General features: G+C 45.4%; 1 protein-coding gene across 5 annotated transcripts in view; it reads left to right on the forward strand.

The window, feature by feature from the left end:
- The window catches only part of LOC108927743 (enhancer of polycomb homolog 1-like), a 34469-nt gene extending 27879 nt beyond the window's left edge, over nucleotides 1–6590 (forward strand). For 4 of the 5 annotated variants that reach the window (XM_018741238.2, XM_018741240.2, XM_018741239.2 and 1 more), the window contains 11 exons: nucleotides 17–223; nucleotides 597–745; nucleotides 1417–1573; nucleotides 1973–2134; nucleotides 2216–2305; nucleotides 2391–2539; nucleotides 2791–3140; nucleotides 4458–4588; nucleotides 4671–4812; nucleotides 5062–5461; nucleotides 5681–6590. In XM_018741238.2, the coding sequence (XP_018596754.1) occupies nucleotides 17–223; nucleotides 597–745; nucleotides 1417–1573; nucleotides 1973–2134; nucleotides 2216–2305; nucleotides 2391–2539; nucleotides 2791–3140; nucleotides 4458–4588; nucleotides 4671–4812; nucleotides 5062–5461; nucleotides 5681–5753 (2010 nt within the window). In that variant the 3' untranslated portion in view covers nucleotides 5754–6590. Of the gene's footprint in view, nucleotides 1–16; nucleotides 224–596; nucleotides 746–1416; nucleotides 1574–1972; nucleotides 2135–2215; nucleotides 2306–2390; nucleotides 2540–2790; nucleotides 3141–4457; nucleotides 4589–4670; nucleotides 4813–5061; nucleotides 5529–5680 lie in introns of all 5 variants that reach the window. The other variant, XR_003797144.1, reaches the window with a different exon arrangement.
- Nucleotides 6591–15729: the final 9139 nt, after the last annotated feature.

Here is a 15729-nt window from a genome sequence, read left to right on the forward strand (position 1 = left end):
ATCTTCCTCTTTCCAGCTGGTAACACTACAAGAGGCCAAGCTGCTTCTCAAGGAGGACGATGAATTGATCCGCGAGGTGTTTGAGTACTGGATATGCAAACGGAAAGCTAGCAAGAACATTTCCCTCATTCCTACAGTCAAGCAGGAGAAGCGCGATGGCTCCAGTACGAACGACCCCTATGTGGCCTTCCGCCGGAGGACTGAGAAGATGCAAACGCGCAAGGTAACGCCCTGCCCCCACTTACTAGGTCTGCAGCATTACAACAGGCTGACACCACGCTGGATATATGATGCAGATACATTGCATGTGGTTTAACTATGTGAAGGTAACCCTTGAACAACGTACATAATCCGAATAGCTACTGTAATTTTCCTAGCAGGATAAATGGGTATAATTATGCTGTAATAGGAGATAATACAATGTAGGATATACATTGCATTAGCTGGCACACTTGTGTTTAGACTCTTTTGTAAAAATGTGACTTAGGAGTCAGCTCAGGAGTTAAAGTAAGTAATGGGTGTTTGTGACCAAAAAAAGACACAGAGAATCTGTAGGCACCGATATAATTAAAGCTTATTTATGCTTCCATTTCTAGAACCGCAAGAACGACGAGGCATCATACGAAAAGATGCTGAAACTGCGGCGAGATTTAAGCCGAGCGGTCACCATATTGGAGATGATTAAGCGCAGGGAGAAAAGCAAGAGAGAGTTGCTACACCTCACTCTGGAGATTGTGGAGAAGAGGTGTGCTTGTCATCCTACCTGGGCCCCTGAATGTACTAGAAGAATAACTTGTTTCTGTGGTTATCTAACAGCATACCGTTGTCTTGCATTTAACTCTGTTCTTTTTGCACATGCTGATTGAATGCACATTTCTGTGTTCCTTTGTGCAAGTGACACTAGCTAAATCTGCCCTTATTTGCTCAGCAGGGTCAAACAAATGTGCTCGTTAGCGTGCAGGTCCTTGGTCCGCCAGCAGTTGCAGCACAATTTTTTTTTTTTGGGGGGGGGGGGGATATGTAAATTACCTTTACTCAGGGAATCTGGCTTTCTGGGCTGCTTTTAACAGTCACCATATCTTAATGAAATCTGAAATGAACAAGGAAGTCTGTGGGTTTCCTTGCTAAAGCTGCTTTTTATTAGCTCCGCTTTTATTTGCCCTGTGCCTAGGTGCTGAATTTATTCCACTTCTGAAGCTTTTTCATTTGTAATTGAGTCCCCCCCCCCCCCCGCCAGTAGACCTGTACAACTGGTGCACATGAGCAGTTTTTTTTTTTTTTTAAGAAACATGTTGAATATTTAAGTTGGAATGATTTGATATACCACCCAGATCAAACTAAAACACCTTTACTGATATGTTTGTATGAGAATGTGTATCGGCGTGTTGGGAATACTGATGTTGTTTCTGGTTGCAGGTATGGCATGGCTGACTTCGGCAGTGAAGTCATGGCGGAGGTGCTGGCGCAACGAGCTCTGGTCAAGCCTACTTACACGGTACCCATCGTTCCATTGTCCAACAGCAGTCAGTTTAGGCATCAAGATCATGTGGAGCTAAAGGACTACAAGCCCAAGGTGAGCGGGTTGGGAAGGTGGGCAGGGGAAACATTGTGAATTGGGGCTTGTTTCGAATCTGAGAAGGGAACCATGTCTTGGACAGACTTTGAGCTGACACAAGTTCACGTATACGTCACTGTTCTTGTTTCTGTGCTCAAGCTGGTAAATTTCTTGCTCTTGGAGGTTATCTTAAACTATGTTACTGAGGTTTTTGGAGAACTCCTGTTTGTAGGCTGATACCAGTCAAAGAAGTATGAAAGGAATTGAGGTGTAGAGAGTACCAAAAATGGAAGAATGCGTTTCAGAAATACAGTGATCCTTGTCAATAGATTCATTTAGACTTATTCATTTAAAGTCTCTATTCTAGCTAGACCTCGGAGCATTTCATAACCATGGATTGTTTCCTGATCCTCATAGCCTGAGAAGACTGAAGTTGTCAGGACAAAAAGGAAATATGAGAAGTCCAAAGTCTTACAGCCATCAGCTTCTGCTCCTCAGCAGTCCAGTCCCCCAGTGTTCAATGCCAAGGACCTCAACCAATATGACTTCCCCAGCTCAGACGACGAAGGTTTCTCCCAGGTACTGACACATTATAGCTCTGTCGTCCTCAGCTACACCTGCCAGGAGCTGCTCTCATCTGCTCTTACCTCTTTTCCACAGATCCATTCAGGCTCCTCAGAGGCAGAAGAAGAAAATGACCCAGACGGTCCCTTTGCTTTCCGGAGGAAGGCAGGCTGTCAGTACTATGCTGTAGGTTTCAGTCTCTTTCCCTGTCTTTTGTTCTTTTTTTCCCTCCTTTGTTGTCACTCTTACTCATTCTCTGTTGTTTCTTCAGCCTCGAACTGACCATTGCGGTGCATGGCCGTGGAATAGCCCATCTGACGGAGGGCTTGGAGATGTGCGGTACAGATTTTGCCTCACTTCTCTCTCGGTGCCACACCGCTGTGTGGGGTTGGCGCGGAGACGCATGGGCCGAGGTGGCAGGTGAGTGATCAACAGTGTGTGCAAAATGCCTTTTTCACACTTGAAGTCGGTTACTCGTACCTTTGACTCATGTACGAAGCAGCCTGAAGTGTTTTTCTGTCAACTCCCACAAAAATGGTTTAGGAAGTGCCTTTAAAAAATATATATATATATATATATATTTAGGCTGGAAATGCATTGTTGGTCTGTTTACTGCTTCCCCAAGCATCCACCTTGACTTAGTTTTGTCACTTCCCCTCTTCCCACTCCAGGGTTTTGCTGGATCGAGCATTCACGGACTTCGATGCTGAGCTGGATCCGCAATCACCAGCACACTCAGCCCGCACCACAGTCCATGCACTAGCCAGTACCTCAAATACGAATACCTCGGACAGAAGCAGCCCTCCCCACCCTCACAAAGTCTTGTTGAAAATTAAATCATGTCGATGGAAACATTTTAGACCCCGGATACTACCGTCCTGTGATTCTGAAGGCACAGAGCCTCAATCAAAAAGACCGTACCAGGGATCAGCCAGAACGCCCTCTTTGCAGTCTGGCACTATGGTGTGCAGCATCCCCCCCCAGAGCAGAAGGGGCTGTGGTCCCTCAGCTGTCACTACCGGTGAGTGTATCCTGACCTGTTATCTTGTGAATTGATACGGGAGAGTTGAGCAGACTAATCCGCTAGTTCACTATCCAGTATGTTTTCCTTGCCAATGATTAAAACATTCCTTAATTAAGTAAACACTAGTATATATTTGAAAGGGTCAAACTTCCTCTTCTCTGCCTCCGTAGTGCTATTTCTGCGCTTTGTTTGACGTTCTTCCATTCTTTAAGAGGTTTTTTTTTTGTTGCAGTTTGATACTGAGGTGTTAAGTTGTGGTTTTTCTGTATTATAAAACAGCAGTTGGCGTGTTTATTACATGTTGATTGCTGTCCGCCCCCCATCCCCCCAAGAGCAAAAAACACACGGGAAAGGCAGTTTAAAAACAGCAGTATAAAATGCAGTTTGTCAGTGTGCGTAAATGGCAGGATTAGCAACCAACAGTGAATTTTAAAAGGGAACAGCAACATGTCAGCCATTTAACGATGAATACAATGACGGAGCAATGCTCTGTCATCTGGGTCCTCTTCCATGCTGCCAGTTTTAGTGCAGTGCAGCTCAGATGTAATTAAGCTTGATTCCAGTAAATTATTCCATGAATTAAGGTGTCTTTTTCTCTTTAGCTGGTCAGTAGATTTTTTTCTTATTGAAATGCAGTGATGCTACATCAGTTACTTGATCTCTCTGGGTTTTGAATTGGTTTGTTAAAGACACTTGTGAAGCAGTCAAAGAATGATGATGAGGGACTGGGAGTCGATATTGGTGTTGTTGAAATCTTCCGTTGCAAACCTACATTTTTGGACTTTGTCTCCCTCCTGTTGAGTCCAGTTGTCTCCCTAGGCACTGTTTTCAGAATCTTAAGTGCAAGTGAGAAGTTGTAATACATACAGATTTTGAAAGTAGTCATTTAAATGCAAATTCCTTTGTCTTTGCACAGAATGCTTTCCTCAGAGCCACTTTATGCACTCCTCCAGTGACTTTAAGGGGAGACTAAGCAGAATCTATGCTTTGCTCCATCATCTTGAGAACTTTAGCAACATATTTCCTGTAATCAGACACAGTGGAATAGGTACTGGTTAAATGAAATGTGTTTGTCAGATAGTGCTGAACAGATGGTGGTAAACAATACTGCCATGTATATTTTACCCTGCCTTTTGGGACTCTGTCCCCATCTAGTCCTGGCACACCCCACCAGTTGAAATTGCTCCAAACCAGTGCTCGATCATTTGCAGCAGACTTTGGTAACTCCAGACATCTGTGGCATGACCACTTGGGCCATATTAAAACGTGCATCTCAGTCTGTGTATTTTCTGACGTCTGTCCTCCCTCACCAAGGCTTCACAGCCGAGCAGTACCAGCAGCACCAGGAGCAACTGGCACTGATGCAGAAGCAACAGTTGGCACAGACACAGCAGCAGCATGCCAGCAGTACGTCTGGCAACATGTCTGCCACCAGCAGCACACAGGTATGGGCCCTGTCCCATTAAGCACAGCATTTCTGGGACATCTTATCACATGTCCAAGCACACACACTTCTCTCCTCCCCAGAGTTTGGTGTCCAAGACGTTAGATTCCGTAAGTGCCCAGTTTGCTGCTTCCGCATTGGTGACAACCGAGCAGCTATTGGTGCACAAACCCAAAGAGGATGGCGTTCTGGGAGTCGGCGTCAATGGTGTCGTTCAAGCTTCAGGTGAGGATGGTCTTGAACGTGGTTTGGTTTGTCGTTAATTAGGTTTATATGGCTAGTATCAAAATAGTTTAGATAGACAGTAATTAATTTCAGTCTATCTGTACTGGATATAACAGCCGAACCCTTCTGGGATATGACCCAGTAACCTTTTAGCTAAGAACTGTAGGTCCATGACAGTGTGTTTCTGCCTGCATAATTGTCACTGACTTTTCCATTATTCTTCTTACCCAACCCATAATCCCTTTTAAGGAGTATACAAGGGCTTACACCTCAGTAGCACCTCATCCACTGTACTTCACACAAGCCAGCCAATGACAACAACCACATCCACAGCGGGGTCTGCTGTCCACCAGCCCTTCAACAGCAACACCGTGTCCAGCACGACCACACAAGTCCCTGGCTCCCTCAGTGAGCCCAGCAACCATGGGATGACCGCCAACTCTACTACTCAGGTCCTGATCGGGAACAACCTCCGCCTGGGCGTGTCCTCGCCGAGCTGCACCGTAACCTCTGTGTCCGCCCTGAGTGCACGCCATGTGCCCAGAACTCTAGGCCCCATGCCACCATCTGCCTTAAAGCTGGCTGCTGTCGCTGCCAACTGTCAAATGCCCAAGGTCACAACTGCGCCCTCCATGGACATGGTGCCAAGGTGAGCCTCAAGGTTCTCTACCCCTTGGACTAGGATGGAGCATTTCGCACAGCCTTCTCAGATCTTGGTATGTGCTGCAGCACTGGCCATCAGTGGCCTCTAGTTTCAAACACTGTCACTGTCACTTTTTTCAGCAGTTATCTTTTCAGAGAAAATAAATAGCCACACTTAATTTTGAATATCTTTTTACTGTAATTTTTTTCTCCTGCATCTTTACAGGGAAAAGCACGATCAAGAGAAGCCAGCACTAAACAGTCTAGCTGACAATACGGTGGCCATGGAAGTGACGTAGTGTCTGCCGGCAGGGTCCTGTGCTTGGGTTCTCATCCAGGTGCTATGCATCATAGCATTTTAAATGCAAAAGGATGGCAGAATGCAGCACATTGTTTCCATGGCAACTGTTGGGACTTAATTGCAATTCTCATCTCATCGCTTTTCAATTTTTTTTGTTACTGTTAATAGGAGGAATCAACATCTATAAATTATATGACAATTATATGTACAGTACCGCATATTTGTAATATTCCTTGTATATATGTTACTTGAATACAGAACTCTTCATTTGTGATGTTTTGCACTTGGGAAAAATGTCAGAAAATTAAACCGAAGCGAGTGTGTGAGATGTGAGTTATATAGGGAAGATATGTCATCACGTGCATGGTGAGAAACCTGCTGTTTTATCTATTTATTGTGCTGTGTTTACAGGTTTTTGTTTTTTCTTTTTGTACACTGTACCCTCATTGGTTCCTGTGCTGTAGTAAATGTTAGGTAGCTATGGACTCCTGTATTTTGTATATTGTGAACATTAATCAGGTTCCCTTGTGGGGTACCTGAGTTCTGTGTAGTGTGGAGAACTAATGGTGACATACATACAGAAGGCAGGGTTTCGTGTGGGATGGGGGGGTGGAGTTAAAGGATCAGTTTTGTTCATGGGTAACCTTACATTGTGGGATCTTCCATTTATATTGTCCCAAGACAACAAGTAACAAAGTCTCTTCCCAGAAGCCATTGTGGTTTCTGAATTAACAAAGCACTATAACTGTTACTCTTCATTATTGCTGCTTTTCTATAATCTTGGTCCCTGGTTTTCATTAAATGGAGTCCTAATATGTGTTTTTATACACACACACACACATATATATAAATATATATATATATATATGTGTGTGTGTATGTGTCCATTTTTTTGTACAACACAAATGAAGCTTTTTGTATTTTTTTTTTTTTTTGTCTTGTGGTAATGACTATGCTTCTTGTATTGAAAGACTTCATTGTTTTGTTACTTGTTTATGAAAAAAGATATAAGGGAGATGAATGGCAGTAATCACTGTACGTATATCATCATTCCATTTCTAAAAAAAGAAAAATGACAAAAAAAGCCAGCTTTTTTCCTTTTTTTTTAAAAAAAAAAAAAAAAAAAAAAAAACTCCAGAAAGCTGCAAGGCCGGAACCACAAGTATTGGGTGCCTTCCTTTGGAATCATTGAAGCTCTCTTCTGTGAAGAGTATGGTACTAAAATACAAGGCTACTGTGTTCCTCAGTATCAGAATCTGAATGCCCGGTCAAATGGCATCATTTACCCTTGTTTTTGTAGTGTACCACTTGGAACATGAAAATGTTACCGAACTCACAAAAAATAAACCCCAGGGCATTACATGTTGACCAGCAGGTGTGTATGTGTGCATCTGTGGTGTTTCACACTGGAGGAGGTTTATGGTATTCTACACTGTTCTGTGACTGAACGCATACTGACAGTGTGGATAGAATGAGCTTATTCTGGAGCTCCCCCCCGTCAGTTTGTGTTCCCATCCTCTTCCCCCCCCCCCCCCCTCCCCTCTTTTGGTGCATAATGTAATTTCTAGTCTCTGAGTTTGGGTTTGGAGCCTTGTTGTGGGGAAGACCAGCTGGTAGCATTTCTTCTTCCAAATGCTTTCAAAATATTTAATTCCGGTGACCAAGTACTTGTCTTTTTAATGTTGATTGAAATTAACTCTGCTCTTGGGTGCTCTCCCCTCATGGTCTCTCATGGTATATTTCAGAGTAAATGTACACATGTGCAGTAAATATTCACAAAATGGCTATGTCAGATGCTGAGAGTGGCTGCTTGAACATTTGCCATGACAACACACTGAGACACGGTCAGATTGCCTTGTACCTTGATTCAACTGTTGATCTGCTGTGGTTTTTCTTGGATTCTTGTCTTTTTTTGTTGCTTTGGTGAAAAAGTAGGTCTAACATGACCTTGAAACTGTAAAGTGGTTTTTTTCTGCCATGAGATTCTGCTCAGCAAAATGATCACCAGTGTCCAGTTCAAAAGCCACTGGGACATCATACCTGCTTTCTGCAAACGGTACAGAGATGGGTGTTGCAGTTGGACGCTTCTTAAGCAGGTAGTCCCAGGTTTGCTCTAATCCGCATTAAAAACAGAATGCTTCTGAAGGCACTTTGCAGATGCAGCTGAATTTTTACTGAGCTTTAATATGGGTGGGGACTATTGTTTGTGTTCTGTGAAATTTAATTTTGTTGAAAAATTTTGATAATGAGAACCAGTACAGAGTAGTTATCCAGGGCTAGGACTCAATTTCTCTTAAGCAACCCCTGATTTAAAAACTCATGTATGTTACAATTCATTTAATTTATGCATTATACCTATTATTAAAATGACATATTAAAAACGTAAATTTTTTTTGTTCTGTACTCTAGTGAAGGCAGAATTCCAGTGTTCGCTTTACTGTAACTGCACAAGATATGAATTGCTGATGATATACAGGTCTTATTCAAAACTGCAACTTGAGTTCGATGCAGTTCTTTTATTAGGGTAATTATTCTGTTGAGATTTGTGCCGAAGAAAAATGTTAAGCACTTTTTTTCCAATATCACCTCAAGGTTTATTAAATTTATAAAAATAATTATTCATTTTCTATGTTTAATGATTGTTGCTGTATGTCCCTCCAGAGATGTAATATGAAGTCCTTTCATTGAGTAATTTATTTGAGGTGTGAAGTGGCAAAGACTACAGCAACACTGGTGTCTAGCAGGTTTAAAAAAAAAAAAAAAAAAATTAGCTACAAGTGTAAATACTGTACTTAGGACTTCTGTACCAGTGAAATATAAGCTCATGTTGTCTTTTTAAAAAAAAATTCAAATATAAACTGGAGAGAAGTGAACTCCTCACCAGTTTTTGTGTTTGTACGCAAATGAGCTGTGGGAAGGAAGGTTGCTGCCAACACGGCCTGGTCCTGCATGTGAGCGTGCGTTCCGACACTGTCTAACACACACTCAAGTCAGTATTCTGAGGTAAAAGACGAGCACTGAGGTTGCAAACCCATATCTTTTATGTATGCTTTCTTTCAGCCCTTGTGTGCATGAATCCGTACTGATTGGAACGCTCTGCAATACATCAGCGCACAAAAGCCCCAGAGATGAAAAAGAAATTAGCCTTGGAATTCGGGGAGAAGTGGGCTTAATATATCTTCATCCTGACAATACTCAAATGGGCATAATTATTTCGTCTACATTATTATACTGTTTTAAATGTAGTCTCGCCAAGGACGTAAGTGTTCGGTGTTCCATTACTCATGACATAATATCAGTAAACCTGGAGTCAAACGTGATTGAAAACTGTGATGGCAGATATTAAACGCTGACATCATGCAGATCATGTGCTTTTCTTTTTTTGGTTCTTGGAGGGAACTCGGTGTTCTTGCTCAAAAAAGGAAAAAGTCTGACCTAAGAGAGCATGGCATTTCCAAAGCATCGTGTTTACGGATGATCTGGGCAGCAGGCGCCGTATTGCTTCGAGGTTTGGATTCCACCTCCTGCTGTAGTACCCTTCATCAAGGTACTTACCCTGGATTGATACGGTAAAAGGGGATGTGGTGGTGCGGCGGGTTTGGCCTGTGCCTGCTCTCTGGTGGGTCTGGGGTTCGAGTCCCGCTTGGGGTGCCTTCTGATGGACTGACGTCCCGTCCCGGGTGTCCCCCCTCCAGCCTTGCACCCTGTGTTGCCGGGTTAGGCTCCGGCTCGCCGCGACCCCGCTCGGGACAGATGGTTTCAATCTGTGTATGTGTGTGATGCAGTAAAAATTACACAGCTGCACTAGGTGTGAATTTCACCAAGTAGCTAAATGCTGTAAGTGTCTTTAGAAAGAAACGTGAGCTAACCTGTTTCACGTGTTCTGGTGCTCCTTCATGCGAGTGTATTATCTACCAGTTTTACCCGTTTTAAAATTTGATTTATTTCAATTTTGTGTCGCAAAACATTTCTCATTCTCTGACATGACCCCACAAACACAGGAAGTGATCCCAGTTATGCAGTGCAAGACTAGGTATAAATCACTTGGCTGTACATTTTAGGGTTTTAATCTAAAAATCTTGTTTACTGGGCCACTGACAAGTAAAATTTTAAAATACCATGTTTTGCAACACAGAAATGGACAATTCCACAACTTTTAGATAAATAACCTCCCTAGACTGCAGAACTGGGTCAAATATTACCCCTCTTGTAATATGAGTTCCCAAAATAAGATTTCCGAGCATAATCGCTGACCAGGATGCAGCGTTGCTCCTACTTTTACTGCGTGTCCAAGTTAAATGGTTAAAGCGCGGGAGTGTGACCGCATATTGTAGGTCTAATGTAGTTGTAGTTGGCACAGCGAGTAGCGCTGCTGCCACGCAGGACCCGAGATGTTAGGGTGTATGTTCGAATGTGGCTCCGTTCGTGTGGAACTTGCGTGTTCTCCGTATGTCTGTGTGGGTTTCCTCCGGGTGCTCTGGTTTCCTCCCACAATCCAAAGACAAGCAGTTCAGGTACATTGGTGACTTTTAACTGCCCTTAGTGTGAACAGATGAGAGGCTAATGTGTGGCTGCATTGTGATAGAGTGGCATCCTGTCCAGGCTGTACCTCTCTTTGTCTGATCAAGCATCTGTAGGACGTGCTGGGAAAACAAGTCCGATCCATGAAGGCCCCACCTCGCAACTTACAGGACTTAAAGGATCTGCTGTTAACGTCTTGGTGCCAGATACCACAGAATACCTTCAGAGGTCTTGTGGAGTCCATGCCTCTACGTTTCAGAGCTGGTTTGGTGGCGTTTCAAAACAGGTCCTTGAGCTTTAGACACCATAATCTCTAGAGTGCTCTGTAGGAACGGCTCAACGGTCTATATAACCAAAATCAGAACAGGAGGTCGACCTGTAAAGTCATCTCGGACCTTAGTGTATGTGGACCGCACTTCGAACCTCTAAGCGGCAAACATCCGAGGCCCGGCAGTCAGAGCCACGTGGCTCTTGCACGATGCATCTCGCCAACGTAACTGAATAGAAGCTGCGTCTCTGGCCTTGGGGGATACGAAATCGTCGGCGGGTCGGAGGATGCTGACGGCAAACGTGCAGCCGCGTGTTTTCAGGAACCAGCTAATGAATATTTCCTGAATTTTCGAATTAAACCTTCAGCTAACAAAGGTGGTACATAACCATCCCAGAAGGCCGTCGGAATTCCTGAAAAAACGGGGATGGCGTCGTCGCGTTAACGGTCGCTCCTCGGCGAATCTGTGCTGTCAAACGATGAACCGTCCAGAGGGGATGAACGCAGCTGAAAGGATTCTTACACCGCATCTGCATGCAACGTAGTAAAAGTGACTCGCTGTAATCCGTTACTGGTAACTGTGGTCCAAGTCGGGGTTACAGTGGTAAAGCGGATATTCAGAAGAGGGCTGGCGCATTGAACTCGAAAGTGGCCCAGCTGCTCAGACCGCATCTTGGTCTCATTCATCGATGACAGTCGGTCATTCAGCTTCACGAGGAGTTTCCTTTCATGCTCCTCCTCCTTCAGCTTGCAAAGCATTTCTTCACATTTATGAGGACCAGCTTTGGGTTTTTTGCAAGAAATCGGTCAACGCGAGCTGCTCTTCTCAGTTATAGTTTGTCTCGTGCTGCGTTAAGTCCTCACCCTTCATCGTAATGTCAGCATATATATCATTTTAATGTCTGATCACGGTCTTGGTTGGACTGTCCGAACCGTGTCCACTGAGCATCAGTCCATTCACGTTGTTTTCATTAATTTTTTTTTTTTTTTTTTTTTTTTTTTTCCTCTCCTTATTGTTTTCTTCTCTTTTGCATTAAAGGCTGAATAAACACTATAAACACTAAGTATCTTGCAGATGTTTCGTCTGTGATCATTTTGGAAGTTTACGGTATGTAACGGCTCCAAAGCTGAACAAGCGCATAGAATATTATACCGTGTTGTTATTCCTTGTTAACAACTGAAGTATTTGTGTCCATTTCGATGGAATTTGGTGATATTTCAGCAGAAATGGGTGTCGGATTTGAAGCTCAGGGACACAATAATTTAGACCATTGAAACATTGTAGTTATTGTGTCACGGTGGCTCAGCGAGTAGCACTGCTGTCTCCCAGCGCCTAGGCGGTGCGATAGGATGTGGATTCAGTCCCCGCTCAGTCTGTGTGGAGGTCGCATGTTCGCCACATCTCTATGTGGGTTTCCTCTGGGTGCTCTGGTTTCCTCTCACAGTCCCAAGACATGCTGTTCAGGCTCACCCCTACTGTGTGAGTGACAGAGTGTGTGTGTTCCGCTGACGTATGGTTGAGTAACCCGGTGTAAGTAGTGTATTTAGCAGTGTAAGTCACCGCGGTGAATAAGGCGTGTGTGGGCTGATGACACTACATAGAATTCATTGGAAGTCTCTTTGGAGAAAAGCGTCTGATAAATACATGTGGTTACATGTTGCCTTTTTGAGAATTCACCTTACAAAAGGTTTTTCCAGGAATCCGTTACCTGGCTCAGGCAGGGGGCAAATATACTGTCTTTATTTCATCACTTTACTGATCCTGATACTGCCGGAGCAGTTTCCTCAAAGGTGCAATAGCGGGACACCTCCTGGGAACGGAACTGGCAACCCGTGCTGCGAGCGCTCCCAATCTTTAGGACGCCGAGGTGGCGACGTCTGTGTTTGTAACCTCTTCGGTTTCCTTTCCTTTGTCACTTTAAAGGGGAAGTCGTACGATAAAGTCGCCAAGAGGAAAGATCCTCAAACACCTGCTTCCCAGAAAGCCAACTGGTACGTGCTTGAAATTTCTCTGCTGTCCCCCCCGTGTGAGAGAGAGGATGTAAAGCGGAGCGAACACTTCCCCTCTGCTCAGAGACGTTCATAATAGGGCTATTCACAGCGGGGGGGTTAGAGTTACGCAGGATCGCTTTCGTTGGACCCACATGACTTCTGAATGAATGTTCATGGGTCTCAGCAAATTTGGACATTAAATAGCAGCTGGGGGTGACATGTACAGTAGGGACTAAGTCTCCAAGGCAAGAGGACAAGGCGACCCTTTCCGCATGGCTGAAGGAGGAGGACAGGGAAATGGGTGACGGGTGATGGGTGATGGGTGACGGGGGGGGGGTGTTTGTGACACAGCACAACTGCATCTCTGTTCCTCCCAGGAGCACCTGGTGCCTGCGGGAGCTGCGGTGCATGTAGAGCAGCTCTGCTGCTGGAGGGAAGGACCCTGCGGGCGGGATGGAGAGGGCGGTGGTGCCGGACGGTCCTCAACGGTCCTCAACGGTCCTCCTCCGCTTGCCATGTTTGTGCCCCCCACCCAGCACCTTATCTGTGCAGAAAATCTGTGTCCTCCATAATTTGGTTATTTACCTGCACTGCTTTACTGTACTGTGTTGTAAATACACGAATATCATCCTCATAACGATAAACGTTGCCGGTTTACTGGCCGCCTGGAGTCAGCGAGAAAAATCGGAATTTCTTGAGACCATTTAACCGAGGGCGTTACTTTAGTTCCGATAAAATGTCATTTTAATTTTTAAGAAAATTTATAAAATGAATTTTTTAAGAAATTCACCTTGCACAACTCATTTTTGATATCAGGGTCACATCTTGGTATAGAATGGGTGGAAAATGTGATTGTATTTTAATTCTGATAAAACTTTATTTAGTCCGCTTTTCATCTGAATAAGAATTGGAACCGAGTGAACGAAGTTTCCTTTTTTATTTATTTATTGTGTTTTTTTTTTTGTTTCAGTAATGTGGCCTCTTGATGGCAAGAACTGTTAAAAACATATTTTCTCCACAAAAGTTTTTGACAGAACTGGGTAAATTTTCTGTTTCTTCTAACACGTTTTAAACCAGTTAAATCCTGACTTTTACAGGAGCGCCACGAAAAAAATGACGGCAATTGAGGCGCGATCATTTTCGCGTTTGTCGTTCATCCATCCATCCATCCATCTTCCTCCGCTTTATCCGGGGCCGGGTCGCGGGGGCAGCAGTCCGAGCAGAGTACTCCAGACTTCCCTCTCCCCGCACACCTCCTCCAGTTTCTCTGGGGGAACCCCAAGGCGTTCCCAGGCCAGCCGGGAGACATAGTCTCTCCAACGTGTCCTGGGTCTGCCCCGAGGCCTCCTCCCAGTGGGACAAGCCCGGAACACCTCTCCAGGGAGGCGTCCAGGAGGCATCCGGAACAGATGCCCGAGCCACCTCAACTGGCTCCTCTCGATGCGGAGGAGCAGCGGCTCTACTCCGAGCTCCTCCCGGGTGACCGAGCTCCTCACCCTATCCCTAAGGGTGCGCCCAGCCACTCTGCGGAGGAAACTCATTTCTGCCGCTTGTATCCGCGATCTCGTTCTTTCGGTCATGATCCAGAGTTCATGACCATAGGTGAGGGTAGGAACGCAGATCGACCGGTAAATTGAGAGCTTCGCCTTACGACTCAGCTCCCTCTTCACCACAACAGACCGGTACAATGACCGCATTACTGCGGACGCCGCACCGATCCGTCTGTCGACCTGCCGCTCCATTTTTCCCTCACTCGTGAACAAGACCCCAAGATACTTAAACTCCTCCACTTGAGGGAGCAACTCCCCCCTAACCCGGAGGGAGCAATCCACCTTTTTCCGACTGAGAACCATGGCCTCGGATTTGGAGGTGCTGATTCTCATCCCCGCCGCTTCGCACTCGGCTGCAAACCTCCCCAGTGCACGCTGCAAGTCTTGACTTGATGAAGCCAACAGGACCACATCGTCCGCAAAAAGCAGAGACGAGATCTCGCGGCCACCAAAACAGACACCCTCCGTTCCCTGACTGCGCCTAGAAATTCTGTCCATAAAAATAATGAACAGAATCGGTGACAAAGGGCAGCCCTGGCAGAGTCCAACATGCACCGGGAACAGGTCTGACTTACTGCCGGCAATGCGAACCAAGCTCCTGCTCCGGTCATACAGGGAACGAACAGCCCGTAGCAACGAGCCCCGAACCCCATAATCCCGAAGCACCCCCCACAGGATGCCACGAGGGACACGGTCGAATGCCTTCTCCAGGTCCACAAAACACATATGGACTGGTTGGGCAAACTCCCACGAACCCTCCAACACCCTAGTGAGGGTATAGAGCTGGTCCAGTGTGTTTGTCGTTCATGTAAACTTTTATTAATATTTTAACGTGAATTCTGGACGCCTCTTTACGAATGACAGTTTTCCTGCATTCCATCAAAACTGGAATATTTTATTTAAAAAGGCAGGGTTCGCGCAAGGGCCTCCGCGGGAAGTTCATATTCATATTTCGTGTAAATCCAGCTCGAATTAATAGATATTTCTACAGCGTCGCTCACGCATTTACCTGTATCTCGTTGTTTCTGTTTGCGTTGAGGTTTTAGGAGGTGTGTGAAGGTGTGTGGAAAACGGGGGCAGGCCGTGTCTCTTTCTTTCGCTTGCGATGACCTTGTTCAACACGTTGGCCTCTTATGCCCATGTCTTTGCTTCTCATCTCGTTTCGGGGGTGCGATGGCGCAGTGGGTTTGACCGCAGTCCTGCTCTCCGGTGGGTCTGGGGTTCGAGTCCCGCTTGGGGTGCCTTGCGATGGACTGGCGTCCCGTCCTGGGTGCGTCCCCTCCCCCTCCGGCCCTGCACCCTGTGTTCCCGGGTTAGGCTCCGGTTCGCCGCGACCCCACTTAGGATAAGCGGTTTCAGACTCTGCGTGTGTGTGTTTGTTCCACCCTCAGGGGCACCCTGCTGCCGAGAACCCTTTGCATGTGTATTTACCCTGAAATTGAAGCAGCAGTACAGTATAAATGAGGTAAAACCGCACATCCGTTTGCATGACAATGCGGATGAGTTTTACATTTATTCGTTTGGCAGATGCTTTTCTCCAAAGCGACGTGCATCTCGCCTCTCACCAACTTCGGTAAAACTAGCACTAGCGACCGAGCTCTAATCCCTCAGAAATTCCGAACGTTTTTTCTCGAACCCGGTTC

Source organism: Scleropages formosus, chromosome 19, assembly GCF_900964775.1.
Source record: "Scleropages formosus chromosome 19, fSclFor1.1, whole genome shotgun sequence".
NCBI lineage: Eukaryota > Metazoa > Chordata > Actinopteri > Osteoglossiformes > Osteoglossidae > Scleropages > Scleropages formosus.